General features: G+C 43.3%; 1 protein-coding gene and 1 long non-coding RNA gene across 3 annotated transcripts in view; one reads left to right on the top strand and one right to left on the bottom strand.

Moving 5' to 3' along the window:
- Positions 1-1,039: 1,039 nt before the first annotated feature.
- LOC112609801 lies at positions 1,040-20,475 on the top strand. The gene is made up of 3 exons (XR_003116241.1): positions 1,040-1,117; positions 5,969-6,117; positions 20,133-20,475. It is a non-coding gene; the product is annotated as an uncharacterized LOC112609801 (long non-coding RNA).
- The window catches only part of ITGB3 (integrin subunit beta 3), a 56,650-nt gene continuing 49,439 nt past the window's right edge, over positions 13,838-21,048 (bottom strand). Inside the window, exons 14-15 of one of the 2 annotated variants that reach the window (XM_025362905.1) lie at positions 16,201-16,367; positions 13,838-14,125 (exon numbers count right to left, since the gene is read on the bottom strand). In XM_025362905.1, coding sequence (XP_025218690.1) covers positions 14,060-14,125; positions 16,201-16,367 — 233 coding nt within the window. In that variant the 3' untranslated portion in view covers positions 13,838-14,059. Of the gene's footprint in view, positions 14,126-15,619; positions 16,368-21,048 lie in introns of those variants that run through there. The other variant, XM_025362904.1, reaches the window with a different exon arrangement.

Raw genomic sequence — 21,048 nt, 5'->3', positions numbered from 1 at the left:
CTAGAGGGACTGAAAACGTCATTAACACCAACTGCATACACAACTCCACTGCAGCCACTGCCATTCACGAACGTTCAAACACTCATCACCCTGTTTTCGTATTTGTGTAACAAACGTTGAATGAACCTCCACCTCTTCCAAGAACCCACGCTGAGGTGGCTTCCCATAGACCCCGGCCTTATGAAGCCAACGACTTCTACGGGAAGAAAGAGGACCTGTTAGCTAGTGCGCGAACGACCCGCAAGCTGGAAATGGGTGCCCTAATAGAGGTCTCTGCCTCACGCTGAAGGAGCAGGGAAGTGAACCAACACCCGGGACCGCCAGCCTTCTACAACGACCACCATTTCTGAGGAACCACCTGATCAGTCCCAGTCACCCTTCACTCTGCCCCTTTGTCCCACTCGGTCCCCTCACGGTTCCTTTCTGGAACCTTCCTTCACCCAGCCCCACCACTGTTCTCCTTCCTCCCTCGCACCCTACTGCATTCTCCACTCTCCACCTCGAAGGCTCCCCTCCCAACTCCTCAGCGGGTCTCGCCTCCCCTCCCCACCTCTGTCCCCCGAGGGTCCCACTACCGGCCCAAGCTGCCCTCCCCACCCTCGTGTCTCCAGGACCCCGCGCTCCCTGCGGTCAGCCCCTGGGTCCTCTCCGGAGGCGCGGCTCTCGCTCCGCAGCTTTCCCAGGCTCCCGCGCAGCGCGGCCCCGCCCCCGCGGTCACCTGACCGAGCCCGACGCTCCGCCCACCGAGCGCCCCGGTCGGAGCGGGCCCAGGACCCTAGGCGCCGTGGAGCCGGTGCTGTCACGCCCACCGCCACCGCCCAGGGGCTCCGGGGCCGTGGGGGAGCGGCTGAACTCAACACCGCCTCCGCGCCGACTGAAAGGCGCTGCGGCCGCGCCCGCCTGCCCCACCTCATAAGGGCCTGTGACCTCACGAGGCTGGCCGCCGGGCGTTGCACTCGAGCGGCGGGGGCTCCTGTCCGTGCGCTTTCCTCCCGCAGCCCCGGCCTCGACTCCGCCCTCCGTCCTTGCCACCCGCTCGCCACTCTTCCCTAACCGCTGTTCATTCTCCGGTGCGCTATCCCGCCATGGTCTGACCCCCAGTTCAATTTTATCTTCAGTCCATCCTTTGAACACCCCGACCCCCGACCCCTTTCTTCTAAAACATTCCATCCTTCCTGGCTTCTGCTACTCAATAATGGACAGCAGCTCGAAGGCCATGTGTCCCACGGCTTTGATGAAATTTGTCTCGGGTTGCCTTTTAGGAGACTGTCGTTTCCTTTTGAAAGAGATAATTTGGTGGGTTTGGTTTTATTCTGTGTTTGTTTTTCCTATGTATTTATTGTATGCAGTTGGGCAAAATATTTATGCTGAGTTTCGATATTCTCATTCTTCCAGGGTTGTGGGAGTTCAAAAATATATACGTAGTGCTCAATAAATATTACAATATTTAATCCCTTCCGTGATACTACTGTGTTCATTTATATCTTAAACCTTGCTTTGTAGGCATTCTTTAATATTTTATTTTGATTTTTATTATTAAATATATAGACAAATCATAATTGTAAATATTTAATGGGGTACAATGTGATATTTTAATATATGTATGTAATATGAAATGACTAAGTCAAGCTTAACATACCCATCACCTCATTTAACGTTTTTTATGGTGAGACATTTGAAATTTACTCTTAGCAGTTTTGAGATATACGATATATTATTATTAGCTATGGTCACCACACTATGCAATAGATCTCAGAAACTTGCTGCTTTTGTCTGACTGAACCTTGTACCCTTTGAACAGCATCTCCCCATCCTCCATCTCCGACCTGCCCCGTCCCTTCCCAGCCTCTAAGCACTATTCTACTGTCTACTTATATGAGTTTGACGTTTTAAGATTCCACATATAAGTGAGATCATGTGGTATGTGTCTTTCTGTGCCTGGCTTTTTTCACTTAGTATGTCCTCCAAGTTCATTCATGTTGTCACAAATGACAGAAATTCTTTTTTAAGGCTGAATAGTATCCATTGTATATGTTTACCACATTTTCTTTATCCATTCATCCATTGGTGGACACAGGTTGATTCCATTATCTCAGCGATTGTGCATAATGCTGAAATGAACATGGAAGTGCAAATAAGTCTTTGATATACTGATTTCAGTTACTCAATATATGTCCAGAAATAGTGTCGCTGGATCATATGATAGTTCTATTTTTAATTTTTTGGGAAACCTCCATATAGTTTTCCATAATGGCTGTAATAATACCAACAGTGTAAAAGTTTTCTCCACATCCTCACCAACACATTATTTTTCATCATTTTGATAATAACCTTTTTTTTTTTTTAAAGAGTCACTTTGTTGCCCAGGCTGGAGTGCAGTGGCGCAATCTCAGATCACTGCAACCTCTATTCCCGGGTTCAAGCGATCTTCCTGCCTCAGCCTCCCAAGTAGCTTGGATTACAAGCATGTGCCACCACACTTGGCTAATTTCTGTATTTTTAGTAGAGATGGGGTTTCACCATGTTGGCCAGGCTGGTCTCAAACTCCTGACCCTCAAGTAATCTGCCCACCTCAGCTTCCCAAAGTACTGAGATTATAGGTGTGAGCCACCACACCCAGCTTAATAGCCATGCTAACAGGTGTGAGGCGATATTGTAATTTTATTTTGCATTTCCCTAATAATAGTGATTTTTTTTTTTTTCACAAACCTGTTGGCCATTTGTATGTCTTCTTTTAAGAATGGCTGTGTCAGGCTGGCATGGTGGCTCACACCCATAATCTCAGCACTTTGGGAGGCCAAGGTAGGAGAACTGCTCGAGCCCAAGAGTCTGAGACCAGCCTGGGCAACATAGTGAGGCCTCATCTCTACAAAAATAAAAAATTTTAAAAAAAAAGTCTGTTCAGATTATTTGCCTATTTTTAAAATTAGGTTATTTGCTTTCTTGCTACTGAGTTTCTTATATATCTTGGATATTAACCCCTTGTCAGATGTATGATTTGTAAATATTTTCTCCCGTTCAGTGGGTTGTCTCTTCACTATGTTAACCGTTTCCTTTGATGTGCAGAAGTTTTTAGTTTCATGTAATCCTATGTGTTTATTTATTATTTTCTCACCTGTGTTTTTGAGGTCATGTCCAAAAAAAATGCCCAGACCAATGTAGTGGAGCTTTCCCCCTATGTTTTCTTCTAGTGGCTTTCTTCTATTTTTTCTTCTAGTAGCTTTCCCCCTATGTTTTCTTCTAGTAGTTCCAGTCTTACATGTAAGTCTTTAATCCATTTTGACTTTTGTGTATGGTGTGAGATAAGGGTCCAATTTCATTTTTCTACACATGGATATATGGTTTCCCAACAGTGTTTATCAAAGAGATTCCTTTCCCCATTGAGTGTTCTTGGCTCCTTATCAAAATTCAATTGTCTGTAAATTCTGGACTCTCTACTATGTTATATTGGCCAATGTATCTGTTTTTATTGCATACCATGCTGTTTTGATTACTGTAACTTTGTTGTTTATTTTAAAGTCAGGTACTGTGATGCCTTTGGCTTTGTTCTTTTTTTTTTTTTTTTTTTTTTTTTTCTTTTTTTTTTTTTGAGATGGAGTCTGGCTCTGTCTCTCAGGCTGGAATGCAGTGGCACAATCTCAGCCCACTGCAACCTCCACCTCCTGGGTTCAAGTGATTCCCCTGCCTCAGCCTCCCAAGTAGCTGGGACTAGAGGTGTGCACCACCATGCCTAGCTAATTTTTTTGTATTATTAGTAGAGACAGGGTTTTTTACCATGTTGGCCAGGCTGGTCTTGAACTCCTAACCTCGTGATCTGCCCGCCTCGGCCTCCCAAAGTACTGGGATTACAGGCATGAGCCACCGCGCCTGGCCCAGATTTGTTCTTTTTGCTCAAGATTGCTTTGGTTATTTGGGATCTTTTACGGTTCCATATGAATTTTAGGATTTTTTTATTTCCATGAAAAATAACTCTGGAATTTTGATAGGAATTGTATTGAATCTATAAATCACTTTGAGTAGCATGGGCATTTTAATTATATTAATTATTCCAATCCAAGAACATGGGATGTCTTTTCATTTATTTGTGTTTTTTCTAATTTCTTTCATCCGTGTTTTTTAGTTTTTAGTGTAAAGATCTTTCACTTTCTTGGTTAAATTTATACCTTTTTTGTTTCAGTTTTGGTTTTTGCTCATGTAAGTAGAATTATTTTCTTCATTTCTTTTTTGGATTTGTTGTTGCTGAAATGTTGCTGATTTTTGTGTGTTGACTGTGTACAGCAATTTACTGAATATTAGTTCTAACAGTTTTTTTTTTTTTTGGTTGAGTCTTTTGGGTTTTCTATATATAAGATCATATTGTCAACAAAGAGAAAATTCCAACATTTCCTTTCCTATTAAGATGACTTTTATTTCTCTTGCTTAATTATTCTGACTAGAACTTCCAGTGCTATGTTGAAAAAAAAAAAAAGCAGTGAGAGTGGGCATCCTTTTCTTGTTCCTGATCTTAAAGGAAATGCCTTCAACATTTCACTGTTGAGACTGTTAGCTGTAGGCTTGTCATATATGACCTTTATTGTGTTGAGGTACGTTTCTTCTGTACCTAATTTGTTGAGAATTTTCATCATGAAAAGATGTTTAATTTTGTCAAATGCTTTTTAGGTATCTATTGAAATGATCATATGATTTTTGTGTATGTGGTATATCACATTTATAGATTCCCATATGTTGAACCATCTTTGCATCCCAGGGATAAATCCCACTTGATCATGGTGAATTATTCTTTGAATATATTGTTGAAGTCAGTATGCTAGTATTTTGTTGAGGATTTTTGTATCTATACTCATTAGGGATATGACCTGTAATTCTTCAGTGCTTTTTAAATGTATATAGTTTGTCTCCCCAAAGATTCTGAAACATCTGAGTGCTGAGACCATGTCTTTTATTTTTGTAAATACCCCTCAATCCACCCTCTATCCCCCACTTTCCCACTCCCCATGCCTGTTGTGTTTACGGGTGGTACCTCAGAGTACTGTTCAATCAGGCAAAAGACCCTCTAAAGATTTTAAGAGTGGTTGGGTGCGGTGGCTCACGCCTGTAATCCCAACAGTTTGAGAGGCCAAGGCGGGTGGATCACCCGAGGTCAGGAGTTGGAGACCAGCCTGGCCAACATGGTGAAACCTCATCTCTACAAAAACACAAACAAAAACTAGCCGAGCGTGGTGGCAGGTGCCTGTAATACCAGCTACTCGGGAGGCTGAGGCAGGAGAATTGCTTGAACCCGGAAGGCAGAGATTGTGGTGACCCAAGATCTCGCCACTGCACTCCAGCCTGGGTGACAGAGTAAGACTCCGTCTCAGAAAAAAAGATTTTAAGAATATGGCTCACAGGTCCTCTCATTCAAACAATAGGACTTCTAAGAAACTTAAGATCTTTGTCCTTCAGCAGAAGCCCAAGGTAGAAAAAGATGTATCTCAAAGGTATTTGCTGCCATGACTTTTGTCTCCTGGACTAAAACCCAGTAAGATTCACAGTAGATTCAAAAATCGTTTTAAGAGAATTGTATTGTCAGAAATACTGTCAGCTTGACCTGAAAGAGAGTACAAAAAAGAAAGGGGTCTTTGGACCCTTTCTACAAACACATTTCTACAAACAGGAAGCAGGCTAAGAAAACTATTTATGTCCAAACACATCTCCCTTTCACACAAAAAAAGGATGACTTAGAGGATGAAACCAACAGCCCAGAGGATGGAACCAAAAGCCATAGGGAGTTATTCCCAGACTTTGAATGTAGAACTACAAACCTATACTCAAATGGATTTCAGAATTGCTATGAACCAGTGACTTCTGTGCACCTTGTTTTCCACCTGTTGGTACAGGAGTGTCTATAGCAGTTATCTCTCTGCCCCTGCCATTTTACATTGGTTGCTGTGGGGAAAGGAGCATATGACCTTTTTCTTTTTGTTTGCAGAACTTCAGATTGAAAGGCATGTACCTGAGTAGCTATATTTAAGGAATTACAACCAAGAAGTCTCATCTTCCCTGGACTTACATAGAGGATAAGATTCTGAACTTTGAATTGATGCTATAATGGGATAACACTCTGGGGCCTTAGAAGGGGTAAGTTTATTTTGCATGTGGGAGAACTATAAATAATTTGTTACCAGAGGGTGGCCTGGGGTGGTCTTAAAATATGTCCACAAACACTTTGATATTTGTATTAATTTCCTATGCTGTGATAACAAATTACCACAAACTTAGTGGCTTAAATAGCACAAATTTATTATCCCAAATTTCTGGAGGCCGGAAGTGCAAAATGAGCCTTACAGCGTTAAAATCAAAGGCTACATTCCTTATTGAGGCTGTGGAGGAGAATCCATTCTTTGCCTTTTCCAACTTCTGTGGGCTGTATATATTCCTTGACTTATGGCCATACCAGTCTGACCCACTTCCATTCACTCTCACTCTGGCCCTCCTAACTCCCTCTTTTATTTATTTATTTATTTGTTTGTTTGTTTGTTTGTTTGTTTGTTTTGAGACAGAGTATTACTCTGCCATCCAGGCTGGAGTGTTGTGGTGCAATCCTGGCTCACTGTAACCTTTGCCTCCTGGGTTCAAGCGATTCTCATGCCTGGACCTCACAAGTAGTTGGGATTACAGGTGCGTGCCACCACGCCCAGCTAATTTTTTTGTATTTTTAGTACAGACAGGGTTTCACCATGTTGGCCAGGCTGGTCTCAAACTCATGGCCTCAAGTGATCCAACCATCTCAGCCTCCCAAAGTCCTGGGATTACAGGCATGAGCGACCACGCCTAGCCTGACCCCCTCTTGTAAGGACACTTGAGATTACATTGAGCCTCCCCAGATAATCCAGGATGATTGCCTCATCTAAAGATCATTAATTATGTCAACAAAGTTGTTTGTTCCATGTAAGGTAACATATTCACAGGTTCTGGAGATGGGGATGTGGATGTCTTTGGGGGGGAAATGATTCTGTACACAATGCTCCTCCCTTCAAGAGGTGGCATCTATTCCCCTCCTCTTGAATGTTGGCTGGATTTAGTGAGCTACTTCTATTGAATAGTTTATGACAGAAATTATGGTGTGACACTTACAAAACTAAGTCATTAAAAAAAATTGTGGCTTCCTCCCTATTCTCTCTTGGATTACTCCCTCTGGGAGAAACTAGTTGACAAGTCATGCGGACACTCAAGCAGTCCTATAGCGATGTCCAAGTGGTGAGGAACTAAGGCCTATTGCCAATAGCCAGCATGGAATTGATACCTCCTGCCAACAGCCATGTGAGTAAGCCATCTTAGAAAAGGATTCTCCAGCCCTTTTTAGCCTTCAGCCGACTACAGCCCTGGCCAACAGTTTGACTCCAACCTCATGAGAGTCTCTGAGCCAGAACCACCCAGCTAAGCCATTCCTAAATTCCTGACCACAGAAACAGCAAGATAATGTTTGTTGTTTTAAGCTACTAAATTGTGGAGTAATTTCTTAAGCAACAACAGATAACTAATACAATCCCCACTGGGCGTGGTGGCATGCACCTGTAGTCCCAGCTACTTGGGGAGGTTGAGGTGGGAGCATTGCTTGAACCCAGGAGTTCAAGTCCAACCTGGGCAACATAGCAAGACCTCACCGCCTTAAAAACAAAATAAAAATAAATAAAATAATACAATCCCCAAGGTCACATACTGAGCTATGAGAGCTACTTAACTTCTAGGTATTAACTCTGCATTCCAGCCTACAAGATGAAGGAAATGGAGAAAAGTATGTTCCTTCCCTTAAACATCATTTATTGGAAGTTGCATACACCTCTTTCATTTACATCTCATTGTCTATGAGATGGACATGGCACATGTAGCTACAAGATTTTTGCATGCTAACTTTGTATCCAGCAACTTTACTAAATTTTCTTATTAATAATAAGAGAATAATATTTATTCTGGGCAACCATGTGCCCAACTAAACAGCAGAAGTTCTAATATTATGTGAGAAGGAGAAAACATACTGGACACAATCAGCAATCTCTGTCACAATGGCGAGTGTAATGGTCAGGAAAAGCAAAGTCCAGCACACGCCCATCAACATTTTTTTCCAATTTCTTAACAAAGTATTTCCATTGGCCACCAAAGTGATAATTACACATCATCACTGTGATCTCTCCAAAGAATCATGCCAATTCTGTATGAGTCATTGGAAAATCCAATTGCTATACTAAAATGAAATCAATTGTGAAACTTTTTCCTCACAAGTTCTTATTGGGGACACTGCTAAAGAATAATTTACAATGGACATTTTGTTTAAAGGCTGCAAAATTTTCTAAACGGTGCTTTCTGTGAGCAATTTTTGGTGTGTCAGAAAATATATGGCCAATGAAAGTGTTTCCTTTATGCAAGGTGTTGGAGGGGCTTTATTATAACATTAGCAGCCTCAAGGCAGGCAGTCATGTTCCTGACCTCTTCATTTTCTTTTCACATACAAACCATTCTTAGGTAGCCACATTAACTGGATTTTTTAATTTTTATGTAATGATATACTTAACCCTAATCACAAGCTTCTAAGACTGCCTCCTTGCATGTTTTAATCAAACTAAAACAAATTAGGAATATATACTTCCATAAACATATTGTTCTATAAAACCAAATAGAAATGATTTTTAAATGGCTTATTTGCAGAGCATACGTTATGGTTCCATTATATCATTGTGAAAATTGAGTAATTCCCAGGCAATCTGCTTGTAATTGGTCCCAGTGATCATTAGATGGCTCTGTTACATAGAGTTTGGACTAGCAAAGCCAAGAGTTAAAGGATTACAAATGTGGCTTGACATATAGCTTTTCATCTCATTTTACATAAGATCCTCTATTTTCATCCAGACATTTAGTCAGCAATTACCAAGACATAAATAAAACATAGTGAATCTCACAAAATTTCACCATAAAAGGTCTCAGTCTATGTTCATGTAATCTCTTAATGATGTCATGTATTGTATTATGCTCAAAAAATGTACATTATGTTAGGAATTTAAGACTTAGGCCAGGCACTGTAGCTCATGCTTGTAATTCCAGTACTTTGGGAGATCAAGGTGGAAGGATTGCTTGAGCCCAGGAGTTTGAGACCAGCCCAGGCAGTATAGTGAGACCTCATCTCTACAAAAAATATGTTTTTAATTAGCCGAGTATAGTGGCATGTGCCTGTAGTCCCAACACTTTGGGAGGCCAAGACAGGAGAATCACTTGAGCTTGGGAGGTCAAGGCTGCAGTGGCTATGATGGTGCCACTGCACTCTGGCAACAAAATGAGACCCTGTCTGAAAAAAATAAATAAATAAATAAATAAATAAATAAATAAATTTTAAAAAAAAGACTCGAAGCAAAGATTATGTTATCAGTGTTATATAAAGTACTTCAGTCCCACACTGTTGATGCTGAATAAATTTTAAATAGCCAAAAGTAAAGTAACAAATTCTAAGTAGTATTCTAGCATCCTATAGGATGATAATGTTAATAATTAAGATTTTGATCCCGTCTCAGCTGTGAATAAATTCTGTAAGAATATTTCCTTGCTTGCGTCTTGGTACACATAAAAAGTATCCTGTTAGTTTTTCCCCAGGATTCTATTCTTTCAGTTTTTCATGGGAATTTGTGGTCATGAGTGAAACCAAGACGCCCAAGATCATTTAACCTGGAAAATGGGTCAAAGTAGATTTTCATTTTGTGTGGGTGGATATTTCATCTTCTGAGTATGTCAGCCAAGGTTTGCTATTAACTGTATACAGTAACTGAGCTGCCTTACTATAAAGTTTTTTCTAGGCAAGAAGGCTAAATATGTGACTCCTTAAATCAGTTGTTCTTAAACTTGAGCATGAATTAGAGTCACCTGGAAGGCTTCTTAAACCAGATCATGGGTCCCCATTCCCAGATTTTCTGATTCAGCAGCTGTGGGGTGGGGCCTGTCAATTTTCATTTCTAACAAGTTTCTAGCTGATAATGATGTTGCTGGTCTTGGGACCACACTTTGACAACCACTGCCTTAGATAAAATTTAGGCATTTAAATGGTCCTGTAAATAATTTGCCATTAAGCTATTATTTTATCCATTTATGCTTCCTACAAACAAAATCTAGGCTACATTGGCAGTCTGTTCTTTTGAGGTTGCACAAGTTCCTAAATAATACCCAATTAAAAAAAAAAAAAAGAACCCAAACTGTTAGAACAGTAATAACCTACTCATTTAAAAAATATTAAGTCTAAAGAGCGCTGGGCCTGGTGGCTCACACCTATAATCCCAGCACTTTGGGAAGCCCAGGCTGGCGGATCAGTTGAGGTCAGGAATTCGTGACCATCCTGGCCAATGATGAATTGGTGAAACCCCGTCTCTAGTAAAAATACAAACATTAGCTGGATGTGGTGGTGCACGCCTATAATCCCAGCTACTCAGGAGGCTTAGGCGGGAGACTCGCTTGAGCCCCAGAGGCAGATGTTGCAGTGAGCAGGGATCACACTACTGCCCTCCAGCCTGGGCAACAGAGCAAGACTCCATCTCAAAAATAAATAAATAAAAATACAAAATTTGCCAGGCATGGTGGTAGGCACCTGTAATCCCAGCTACTCGGGAGGCTGAGGCAGGAGAATCTCTTGAGCCCAGGAGGCAGAGGTTGCAGTGAGCCAAGATCGTGCCCACTGCACTCCAGCCTGGGTGACAGAGCCAGACTCCATCTCAAAAAAAAAAAAAGTATATATAAAGAGAAGCTCTGGATTCTGAAACTAGCTTCAGTACTCATAGTAGTCATCATTCTGTTACATTTGGAAATATGCTTGTTCTAAAATAATCATTTCTGAGTCAATGACACTTACTCTTTTCATCCAAAGGAAACAGAAATAACAACACAGGAAGCACTGGGCAGCCTTAGGCTAATTCTTTTTGGAAAGTACATTTAATTCACTGTTGTACAAACCCAAACAGAGAAGGTAAGGTTAGGAAGTCAGGAAGGCACTTAAGAAATTTCAACCAGGAATACTTAACAAAGAAAAAGAGGCCTTTAGACCCACACGTTACAATCATGGATGACCAGCTGGGCACGGTGGCACATGCCTGTAATCCCAGCACTTTGGGAGGCCGAGGAGGGCAGATCGCCTGAGGTCAGGAGTTCGAGACCAGACTGGCCAACATGGGGAAACCCCGTCTCTACTAAAACTACAAAAATTAGCCAGTCATGGTGGCAGGTGCCTGTAATCCCAGCTACTGGGGAGGCTGAGGCAGGAGAATCGCTTGAACCCAAGAGGCAGAGGTTGCAGTGAGCTGAGATTGTACCATTGCATTCCAGCCTAGGCAACAAGAGCAAGGCTTCGTCTCAAATTAAAAAAAAAAAAAAAAAAATCATGGATGACCTAGGAATATCAGAGAAGTAAAGAACTGACTCCTAATACGGCAACTTGTCAGGAATATTCAAAGTTTCCCATTATTGTCCACAGCTCCTGAGACTAGACATAAATTTTCTCCAAAAGAGCTAGACACAATCCCTTTGTGCTGTGTTATCTGATGCCAGAACACTGTTTAACTGTTCACCCCACAGGCCAAAACTGCTCTTTGCTACCTCATGAATGCAGCTACAGGTTATCCCCACATATTGACAAATAGTACTGGTCTTCAAGACCTATGAACTTCATTCCAGTGGCTCAGGCAAGATTCCTGATTTGATTCACCCTTTAAATACATTTCCTTCCCCCCTTTGATACAATTTCTTCATATAAAACATGTTATCTAAAGAAAATGTCCCATTAACATTCTCATGGACTCTGTCTTAGTAGCTGAAGGTGCTAATTAGGTTCTAGACTTCTTGGATCCATGACTATCCCTCCCCATCCCCTATTTATGCCTCTACCACATTCCCATTCCCTACAGTAAGGAGTGATCCATGGGTGAGACAAGGCTCAGCCATTGCCCCATATCCAATTCCAAGGCTTATTCTCAATGTTAACACAAGAATATAGAGTAGATATTTCAGCTGCTTATGGATTCCTCTTCCCTAATATGTGGATGCAAATGCGTGCAAAGTGAAGAAAGAAATAATAGCTAAATGAAGCTTAAGTGCTACATCAGGAGAGACATAACTATTAACAAATGTTGGAAAAGGGGTTTGGAGAGAGGATAGAATGAGACTTTCATTGAGAAAGGTGATATGGAATGACATCTGCTCTTGCCAAAGCCAGGTCTCTCAGATCTCCCAACTGAAAACACACACAGTATCAATATCCCACAGAATCTTGACCACACATTTGATGCCACAGTAAGTCCCAGCATCTTAGAATGTTGATACTGAAAGAGACCTTCAAGACTGGCTGCTCAAAACCCATTTCTCAAACTAGAAAACAGCCTTAAGAAGAAGAAAGTGACTTGCCTTAATTAGAGTTAAAGATTATTTAGCTGCAACACTGAGATCAGAACTCCTGTTTTCTGCTCATGGAACAACTGTTGATAAGGCTTTCTTTTTCTCTTGGGCGATTGGGGGTGGCTTTTAATGTTGGATGTATGTCAACACCAATGGAGCCACTGCTTTTCTGAGACAAAAGAACAGTCCCTCCTCCTCAGGAAGGGTCCAATGTGTCCATACATCTATCCCTATAGCCTTCTATCATGAGAGAGCCCCTCACAGATCCAGCCACTGGCCAGTGACTTGCTGTGAATGATGCCAAGTGGGAGTGTCTGTACCCTGCCCAAGTCTGTGTGGCTTCCTATGCTCTCCTTCTTTGCCATCATATAAATTTACAAACATAACGCAAGCATGTTTATATACATATTCCTTTAGGTTAAGAAAACCTCATCATGAGAAAAATAAAATAAAATTGCACTGTGGCCTCTCAGATTAAAGACTGAGTTAAAATGAGGTTGTCCAACCCATAGAAGAACAGGCCACACATGCTGGTACAACTGACCCATCATTCCATCCTGGCACTTATTCCCAGCCAACTCATGGGAATAATTCCTTCACAAGGCAGCCAAGAGGTAGTAGGTAAATACAATCAGCCCCATGGGTGGATACAGCACACCAAGGCACAGGGCTGGGTATGTGGAGGTGCTATGAACGAGGGACAGAAGGCCGGAAGGGTAGGGCCAGACCTCTGGCTCTACAATAGCACTCTCTCCCTTTGAGGAAAAGCATTTGGTCATGAGAGACATCCCCAGCTCATAGCAAATGTCTACAGCAGTGAGGGTGTGGAATTAGGAGGTAAAGAGATGGTGCTGGCCTAAGGGTGACACACTTCTTCTAAACAAACCTCCAGAGTAGAGCTGCCAATAAGGCAAATCTGAAGGGTTGTGATTATGAACTGGGAGACGCTGGTACATCCCCCAGGCCACGAATGACCCTGAGTGGCCCGGACATCCTCACTCCCAACAGGTCAGAGAATTAGGTTGCAAGGACTTCCCTTGCGAGAGAACCATAGCTGGGTTGAGGGGATGGCAAAAGGCACAGGCAGCTCTGATAGTTCAGCTCTCCCTGACTCCTCCTTCAGCCTGAGGGAGGGGAAAGGAGGCAGAGGTACAGATGACCTGGGCTGCCAAGCACAGCAGTTCCTACTATAGCTGCTGAGAGTCAGGCCCAAGAACCATAAACTTATGAACTCAGGGTAGAGCCAAGGTTTGGCGTCCCTTCCTCTGGAATGAGAGGTCTCAGCCCTGCCCTTCTCTTCAGGGACAATGGCCTGATGAGAAAAGCTGGCTTCTCACTGAGGTAATGAAGAACACCTGCTTAGCTCCATAGTCACCCTCAAGCTAAGCAGGAAGAATCCCCTGCAGGAGGCATTCTGGGGACAAAGGCTAAGGAGCTCGGCTTATCAGGACACATCACAATTTTAAATTACACACTCCCACACACAACACACAGACACACACACACACACAGACCCACACTTCCACATACTGACATTTCCCCAACCCACCCCACTCTGAGCCCCAAATCCCTCCCCACAAATACTGTCCTCTGTAAACATGATGGCAGAGACTCCTGCAATCGTGGCACAGGCTGATAATGATCTGAGGATGACTGCTTATCATTAAGTGCCCCGGTAGGTGATATTGGTGAAGGTAGACGTGGCCTCTTTATACAGTGGGTTGTTGGCCTGTGAAGGAAACAGAAAAGCATCTTACAGTGACTTCCTCAGTCCTTCCCTACCCTGAATGTTTAAAATTCATCTCAGAAGTTTTCCCAAGGCACCCTTCTCTGGAATACACCATCGATGAAACAGAATAATGTTCATTTTACTCCCACTTTAGTTCTTGGCATGGGAATCAATAGGAAATAACAGGAGGAGATGAGATAGAATGCCATCCTGCCACCATTTCTTCTTATTATTATTATTATTGTTTTAGACAGGGTCTCATTTTGTTGCCCAGGCTGGAGTGCAGTGGCACAATCTCGGCTTACTGAAACTTCCACCTCCCCTGACTTAAGATATCCTCCTACCTCAGCCTCCCAAGTAGCTGGGACTACAAGCACACACCACCATGTCTGGCTACTTTTTACATTTTTTTGTAGAGATGGGGTTTCGTCATGTTGCCCAGGCTGGTCTCAAACTCCTGAGCTCAAGCGATCCACCTGCCTCAGCCTTCCAAAGTGCTGGAATTATAGGCGTGAGCCACCACACCTGTTCCCTGACACTATTTCTAAGGAGCTAAATTCAGCCTATCACTCTTCAGTGATCCCACAGAATTCAGGGATAGAACTTCTCCTATTTCACCCTGTGTCCCCCTCTCTTTTGCACTTCTCCTATTTTCCATTCCCTGTGACAGTGATGGGAGATGTGGACAAGGACAGAAATGTAGCAGGTGGAATTCAGAACACAGAGGAAAGCTTTTGCTCAAATAATTATTAATTTGTTTCCATCTAATCTGGCCAAGCACTAACCATGGCCAGGCATGGTGGTTTATGCCTATAATCCCAGCACTTTTAGGGGCCAAAGTAGGAAGATCACTTGAGCCCAGGAGTTCGAGACCAGCCTGGGTAACAGAGTGAGACCCTGTCTCTACAAGGGAAAAAAATACAAAAGTTAGCTGGCTGTGGTGATGTATGCCTATAGTCCTGGCTACTCAGGAGGGTAAGGTGGGGGGATCACTTGAGCCCAGGAGATTGAAGCTGCACTGGGCCATGATGGCACCATTGCATTCCAGCATGGATGACAGAATGAGACCCTGTCTCAAAAAAAGAAGGAAGGAGGGAAGGGAAGGGAAAGAAAAGGAGGGGAGGGGAGGAAGGGAAGGGGAGGGAAGCAAAGGAAAAAGGAAGGGGAGGAGAGAGGAGGGGAGGGAAGAGGAGAGAAAGAGAAAGCACTACCACAAACTGTCATGTTATCAGGAAAAAGACCCTCACTAGGTTTCCCAAACTATTTTCCAACAGAAAGTAACAAATCCTATACGGTCTAGTAGTCCTTAATGGTGGTTTCAAGAAACACATTCTTGGCCAGGCGCGGTGGCTCACGCCTGGAATCCTAGCACTTTGGGAGGCTGAGGCAAGTGATCATGAGGTCAGGAGTTCGAGACCAGCCTGGCCAACATGGTGAAACCCTGTCTCTACTAAAAATACAATAAATCAGAATAAAAGAGTAAAGTCTGATTTGGAAGTAACCTTTTATTTTATTTTATTTTATTTTATTTATTTTTTTTGAGACAGAGTCCTGCTCTGTCACCCAGAGAAGGGTACAATCTCCGCTCACTACGACCTCCACCTAATGGTTCAAGCAATTCTCCTGCTTCAGCCTCCCGAATAGCTGGGATTACAGGTGTGCAACACCACATCCGGCTAATTTTTATATTATTAATAGAGACGGGGTTTCACCATATTGCCCAGGCTGGTCTCGAACTCCTGAGCTCAAGTGATCTGCCCACTATGGCCTCCCAAAGTGCTGGGATTACAGGCACGAGCCACCAGGCACGAGCCACCAGGCCCAGCCTGGAAGTAACCGTATTATTGAGGAGAAAGAATAGAATGAGGTGGAATGACATCCTGCCACTATTTCTAAGAGGCTGAAGGAAGCTGAAGGACAAAGGGACAGTAAGACCATCTCTCCCCGTTTCCAAAACAGAGGATAACAGAAAGACAACGGTGCTGGCTGAACCTGACCACCCAAAGCATCTGTTGCTTCCACATAAGGGCCTCAGACCAATGACTTTTTAGAAAAAGCCCAGCCCAATCTCTTACTGTGTCCCATTTTGCTCTGGCACGTTCTTCCTCAAATTTAGCAAACTCTTTTCGGTCGTGGATGGTGATGAGGAGCTTCCAGATGAGCAGAGTGGCAAGGCCGATGAGCAGAATGGCCCCCATCACTGACAGCAGGACCACCAGGATGTCAGGGCCCTTGGGACACTCTGTGAGGAAGAAGCACAGAGCAGGCGGTTGTGAATGAAGCAAGAATCACTTGAACGGGCTATGAATAAGGTGTTCTTGACAAAGTAATTAAGGTCCTTGAAGGAAATAGGACAGTTTTCAAAAATTAATTGTTTTACAGAGACAATCATTAGGACAACAATAATCTGTGCTGAGTGACTCAAATCAGAAGTCTAGACCTGGTAACCCCTAGACGGAACCCAGCCACACCTTTGTGTGGGGGTTCACCCAAGTGTTTATTTTAAAAATCAAACACAAAGAAGAGAACAACAGACACTGGGATCTACTAGAGGGTGGAGGCAGGGAGGAGGGTGGGAATCAAAAAACTATCTATGAGTCACTATGCTTATTACCTGGGTGACGAAATAATAGGTACACCAGACCCCCATGACTCACAATTTATCTACAGAACAAACCCACACATGTACCCCTAAAGCTAAAATTAAAGTTTTTTTAAAAAATTTAAAAATAAAAAGCTGGGTGTAGTGGCTCACACCTGTAATCCTAGTACTTTGGGAGGCCAAGGAGGGCAGAGCATCTGAGGTCAGGAGTTTGAGACCAGCCTGGCCAACATGGTGAAACCCCGTCTCTATGAAAACTACAAAAATTAGCCTGGCATGGTGAAGCACAAGAATCACTTGAACCTGGGAGGTGGAGGTTACAGTGAACCGAGATCACACCATTGTACTCCAGCCTGGGTAACAGAGCAAAATTCCATCTCAAAAAATAAAATTAAATTAAATTAAAAATCAAAAATTGATTTTATTGGCAGTATTGAATAATCAGGAGATTCTCCCCCGAAAATTTCATACTAGTCTCTTTAAAAAGAAAATCCAGGCCAGGCACAGTGGCTCATGCCTATAATGCCAGCACTTGGGAGGCCGAGGCAGGAGGATAGCTTGAGTCCAGAAGTTCAAGATCAGCCTGGGCAACATAGTGAGGCCCTGCCTCTACAAAATTGTTTTTTTAATTAGCCAGGCATCGTGGCATATGCCTGTAGTCCCAGCTACTCAGGAGGCTAAGGTGGGAGGATCATTTGAGCCTGGGAGGTCAAGGCCATAGTGAGCCATTATCATGCCACCACTCTCCAGCCTGGATGACAGAGGGAGAGCCTATCTCAAAAGAGAGAAAGAGAGAAAGAGAAAGAAGGAGGGAAGGAGGGAGGGAGGGAGGGAGGGAGGGAGGAAGGAAGGAAGGAAGGAAGGAAGGAAGGAAGGAAGGAAGGAAGGAAGGAAGGAAGGAAGGAAGGAAGGAAGGGAGGGAAGGGAAGGGAAGGAAATCCAAAGATTTAGAAACACTGACACCTATATTCCTGCAGGGCAGCAGCTAGCTACAGCTGAGGAGGAGCTGCTCCTTTTACTTGGAATGCGTATTTTCTAGTTTACCAGAATCCCCACCACTCTCCCTTCTCTCTCCTAGAGGAAGGCAGTGTGATTTGTTGGTGTGTCTGTGCTCCTGTGGACGCTAGAGCCAGACTCCCTGGGTTTGAATCCTGACTTATCGCTTAACATTGATACATGATCTTTGGAAAATTACTTAACCTTTCTGAATGTCTGTTTCCTGTTTCTCCATCTTTAAAATGAAGATAGTAATAGCACTGACTTTAAAAGAAACTTGTTATGAGGAATAATTAAATTAAATATATCTTAAAAACTCAGAACAATGCCTGGCACAGAATAAGTGCTCAGTAAATATCAGCTACCATTGTAACTGATCTTTTTATATCCAGCTGTTTTCACTAACTTACTTGCTTCCTTAGCCACTGTAAGTATTTGTGTCTGTTACCCTGGTTCAGATACTTACATTCCTGAGGGCTGTGAACCTAATGACATTTTTTGCATTCTTAGAGACCAGGACCTGCCAGCCAATACAATATATTGGGTTCTTTCCCAAAATATTTAGTCATCTAAAATCATAACCCTATTGAAAGCTGACTTCCTGTTCAACCCCAGTCAACAACTAAAACAGAGGCATGTCACCCCTCTGGGGGTCAGGCTGAGTATACTCCGCAGAGCTCTGCTTCCCACAAATGTCAGGTATCTAATCTTATTCCAGTAACTTCAAGTGTTATGAAACCAGGTGTTTATATATGAGGGTACTAATGAGCCTAGAGAGGAAGTCACACCCACTTTCCACACTGTCTCCCACCTTCTTCTCCAAACATATACCCAATGCTCACCACACACAACACAAAAACAACCACCACCATAACCCAAGCTGGCTATCTCCCAACCCACCAAATTACAACCTGTCTATATTCAAATGAGTGCCTGGAGAGAGGCTGTGAGGTTCCAGTGTTCAAGTTCCCAGGAACGAAGGGCCCCAGTTCTGCTGGGAAAAACAATTATGGATTCTTTGGAAGACTTGGGTAGGGCTGACCTTCAATTATCAAAGTAAAATCTCTTTAATTCTGCACATTAGTATGGTCAAGACAGGTAGGGTGCCAGAAGGTCTTCACAGGAAAACAATCTGTTAACCATGTGTCCTGAAAGGAGTTTGGGGTGGGCTTCCTGGAAGCAGAGGGCAAGATCAGGTGACCTCTGGAGGGCTCTTCCAGCCATAGCAGGGGACCAATGGCAAATGACCCAAGGTCAGAGGAGTCTGGGTAGGGTCGGCAGTTTCAGCAAACAAAAACACAGGATGCTTGGCCCCGTGCGGTGGCTCACACCTGGAATCCCAGCACTTCAGGCGACCAAGGCAGCCAGATCACTTGAAGTCAGGAGTTCAAGACCAGCCTGGCCAACATGGTGAAACCCTGCCTCTACTAAAAATACGAAAGTTAGTTGTGTTGGTGGGTGCCTGTAATCCCAGCTACTCGGGAGGCTGAGGCAGCAGAATTGCTTGAACCCGGGAAGCAGAGATTGCAGTGAACCAAGATCATGCCACTGTACTCCACTCTGGGCAACAGAGAAATACTCTGTCTCAAAAAAAAAAAAAAAAAGAAAAGACCAGGAAGCCAAGACAAATTTGAATTTCAGATAAATGATTATTTTTTACTATCAGTGTGTACCAAATATTGCATGGGACATCGTATATTCTATTTGGCAACCCCATCTGGGGGTGATAAGAGCCCAGCTCAAAAGCCCATTCCATGAGGTTAAATTCCATTTGGCCAATGCCAAAACTTTTGGCAGTGTTGTCTTTACTGCCCTATAGTGGCTTAGCCCTTCAAGGAGAGCATCTGCAAGAGCATGAGTTGGGGAAAAGAAAGAGAACGATCTTCTCCATTGTCTGAGACCCCACCTGCAACATTCTACTCAAAGACAGGAAATGACTGGAGTTGGGAGACAAGCAGGGAGGCAGAGCCTAGAATTCCAGAGCAACAACATAGGAAATGTTGGCCCTGTGTATTGGCTCATGCCTGTAATCCCAGCACTTTGCGGGGCTGAGGCGGGGAGATCACTTGAGCCCCGGAGTTTGAGATTAGCCAGGGCAACATAGTGAGACTTTGTCTCTACAAAAAATAAAACTTAAAAAGTAGCCAGGTGTGGTAGTGTATGCCTGTAGTCCCAGGGAGGCTGGAATGGGAGGAATGTGTAAGCCCAAGATGTTGAGACTACAGTAAGCCAAGGTCACACCACTGCACTCCAACCTGGGCAACAAAATGAGACCCTATCTCAAAAAAAAAGATAGGAAACATGGGTCTATGGCTCTGGGGTCTGTTCTCCTAATGTGGAGGAAAGGGTCTACAGGCAGTGAATACTCAAAAGTGTTTTCTAATAATTCATCTTAATACATTGTTTAAGGAGAACAAAGGCCATAAAGGTGTTAAAGGGAAGCAAGCAATAGACAGCATTGGATGGTGACAAACCTGTGGCTGGTCTGTGTATGATGGGATGGATTCCTCCTGCTCCCAGAAGGCACTGTCCTTTCAGTGTTCAGGGCAACCTTGCCTTAGTGTCTCAAACCCATCCTTACCCCATCCTGCAGTAAACTTGGAAAGATGATACCTCTAACCATCAGGTCTTCCTCTGAAGCACAGTCAAGTTGCTCTTGGCAACCATCTCAATTTTAATAGTGCAGATGCCATGTGCTGTAAAGTCCTAAAATTTAAATTCTTTATTTCTTGACATCATTGCCTCAAAAAAATGCAGTGATATATTTTGTCCATTAATGAGATCCATATCTATCTTCTTCTCCTTACCCTCTTTCTGATTTTGCTGTCTCCTCAATTAACAAGTCACTTTCTTGGTAATATTTGTGTTTATAAATACCCTTCATCCAGATGACGGTCCCTAACTTATCATTTGGTTTTTTTTGTTTGTTTGTTTGTTTGTTTGAGACAGAGTCTCACTATGTTGCCCAGGCTGGAGTACAGCAGCGCAATCTCTGCTCACTGCAACCTCTGCCTCCCGGGTTCAAGTGAGTCTCCTGCCTCAGCCTCCCGAGGAGCCGGAATTACAGGCATGTGCCACCATGCCCAGCTAATGTTTTTGTATTTTTAGTAGAGAGAGGGTTTCACCATGTTGGCCAGGCTGGTATTGAACTCCTAACCTCAGGTGATCCACCCACTTCAGCCTTCCAAACTGCTGGGATTACAGGCATGAGCCACCACACCTGGCCCCTAACTTATTACTTGCAGGATTAACCTGTTTTGCTTAAAAGCATAGATGAGTAGAGATTCCTGCCTAACATGGTTCTCCCTCTCCCTCCTGGGGCAGG

Source organism: Theropithecus gelada, chromosome 16 (genome assembly GCF_003255815.1).
Source record: "Theropithecus gelada isolate Dixy chromosome 16, Tgel_1.0, whole genome shotgun sequence".
NCBI classification, from domain to species: Eukaryota; Metazoa; Chordata; class Mammalia; order Primates; family Cercopithecidae; genus Theropithecus; species Theropithecus gelada.
This window is presented reverse-complemented; position numbering and strand designations above follow the sequence as displayed.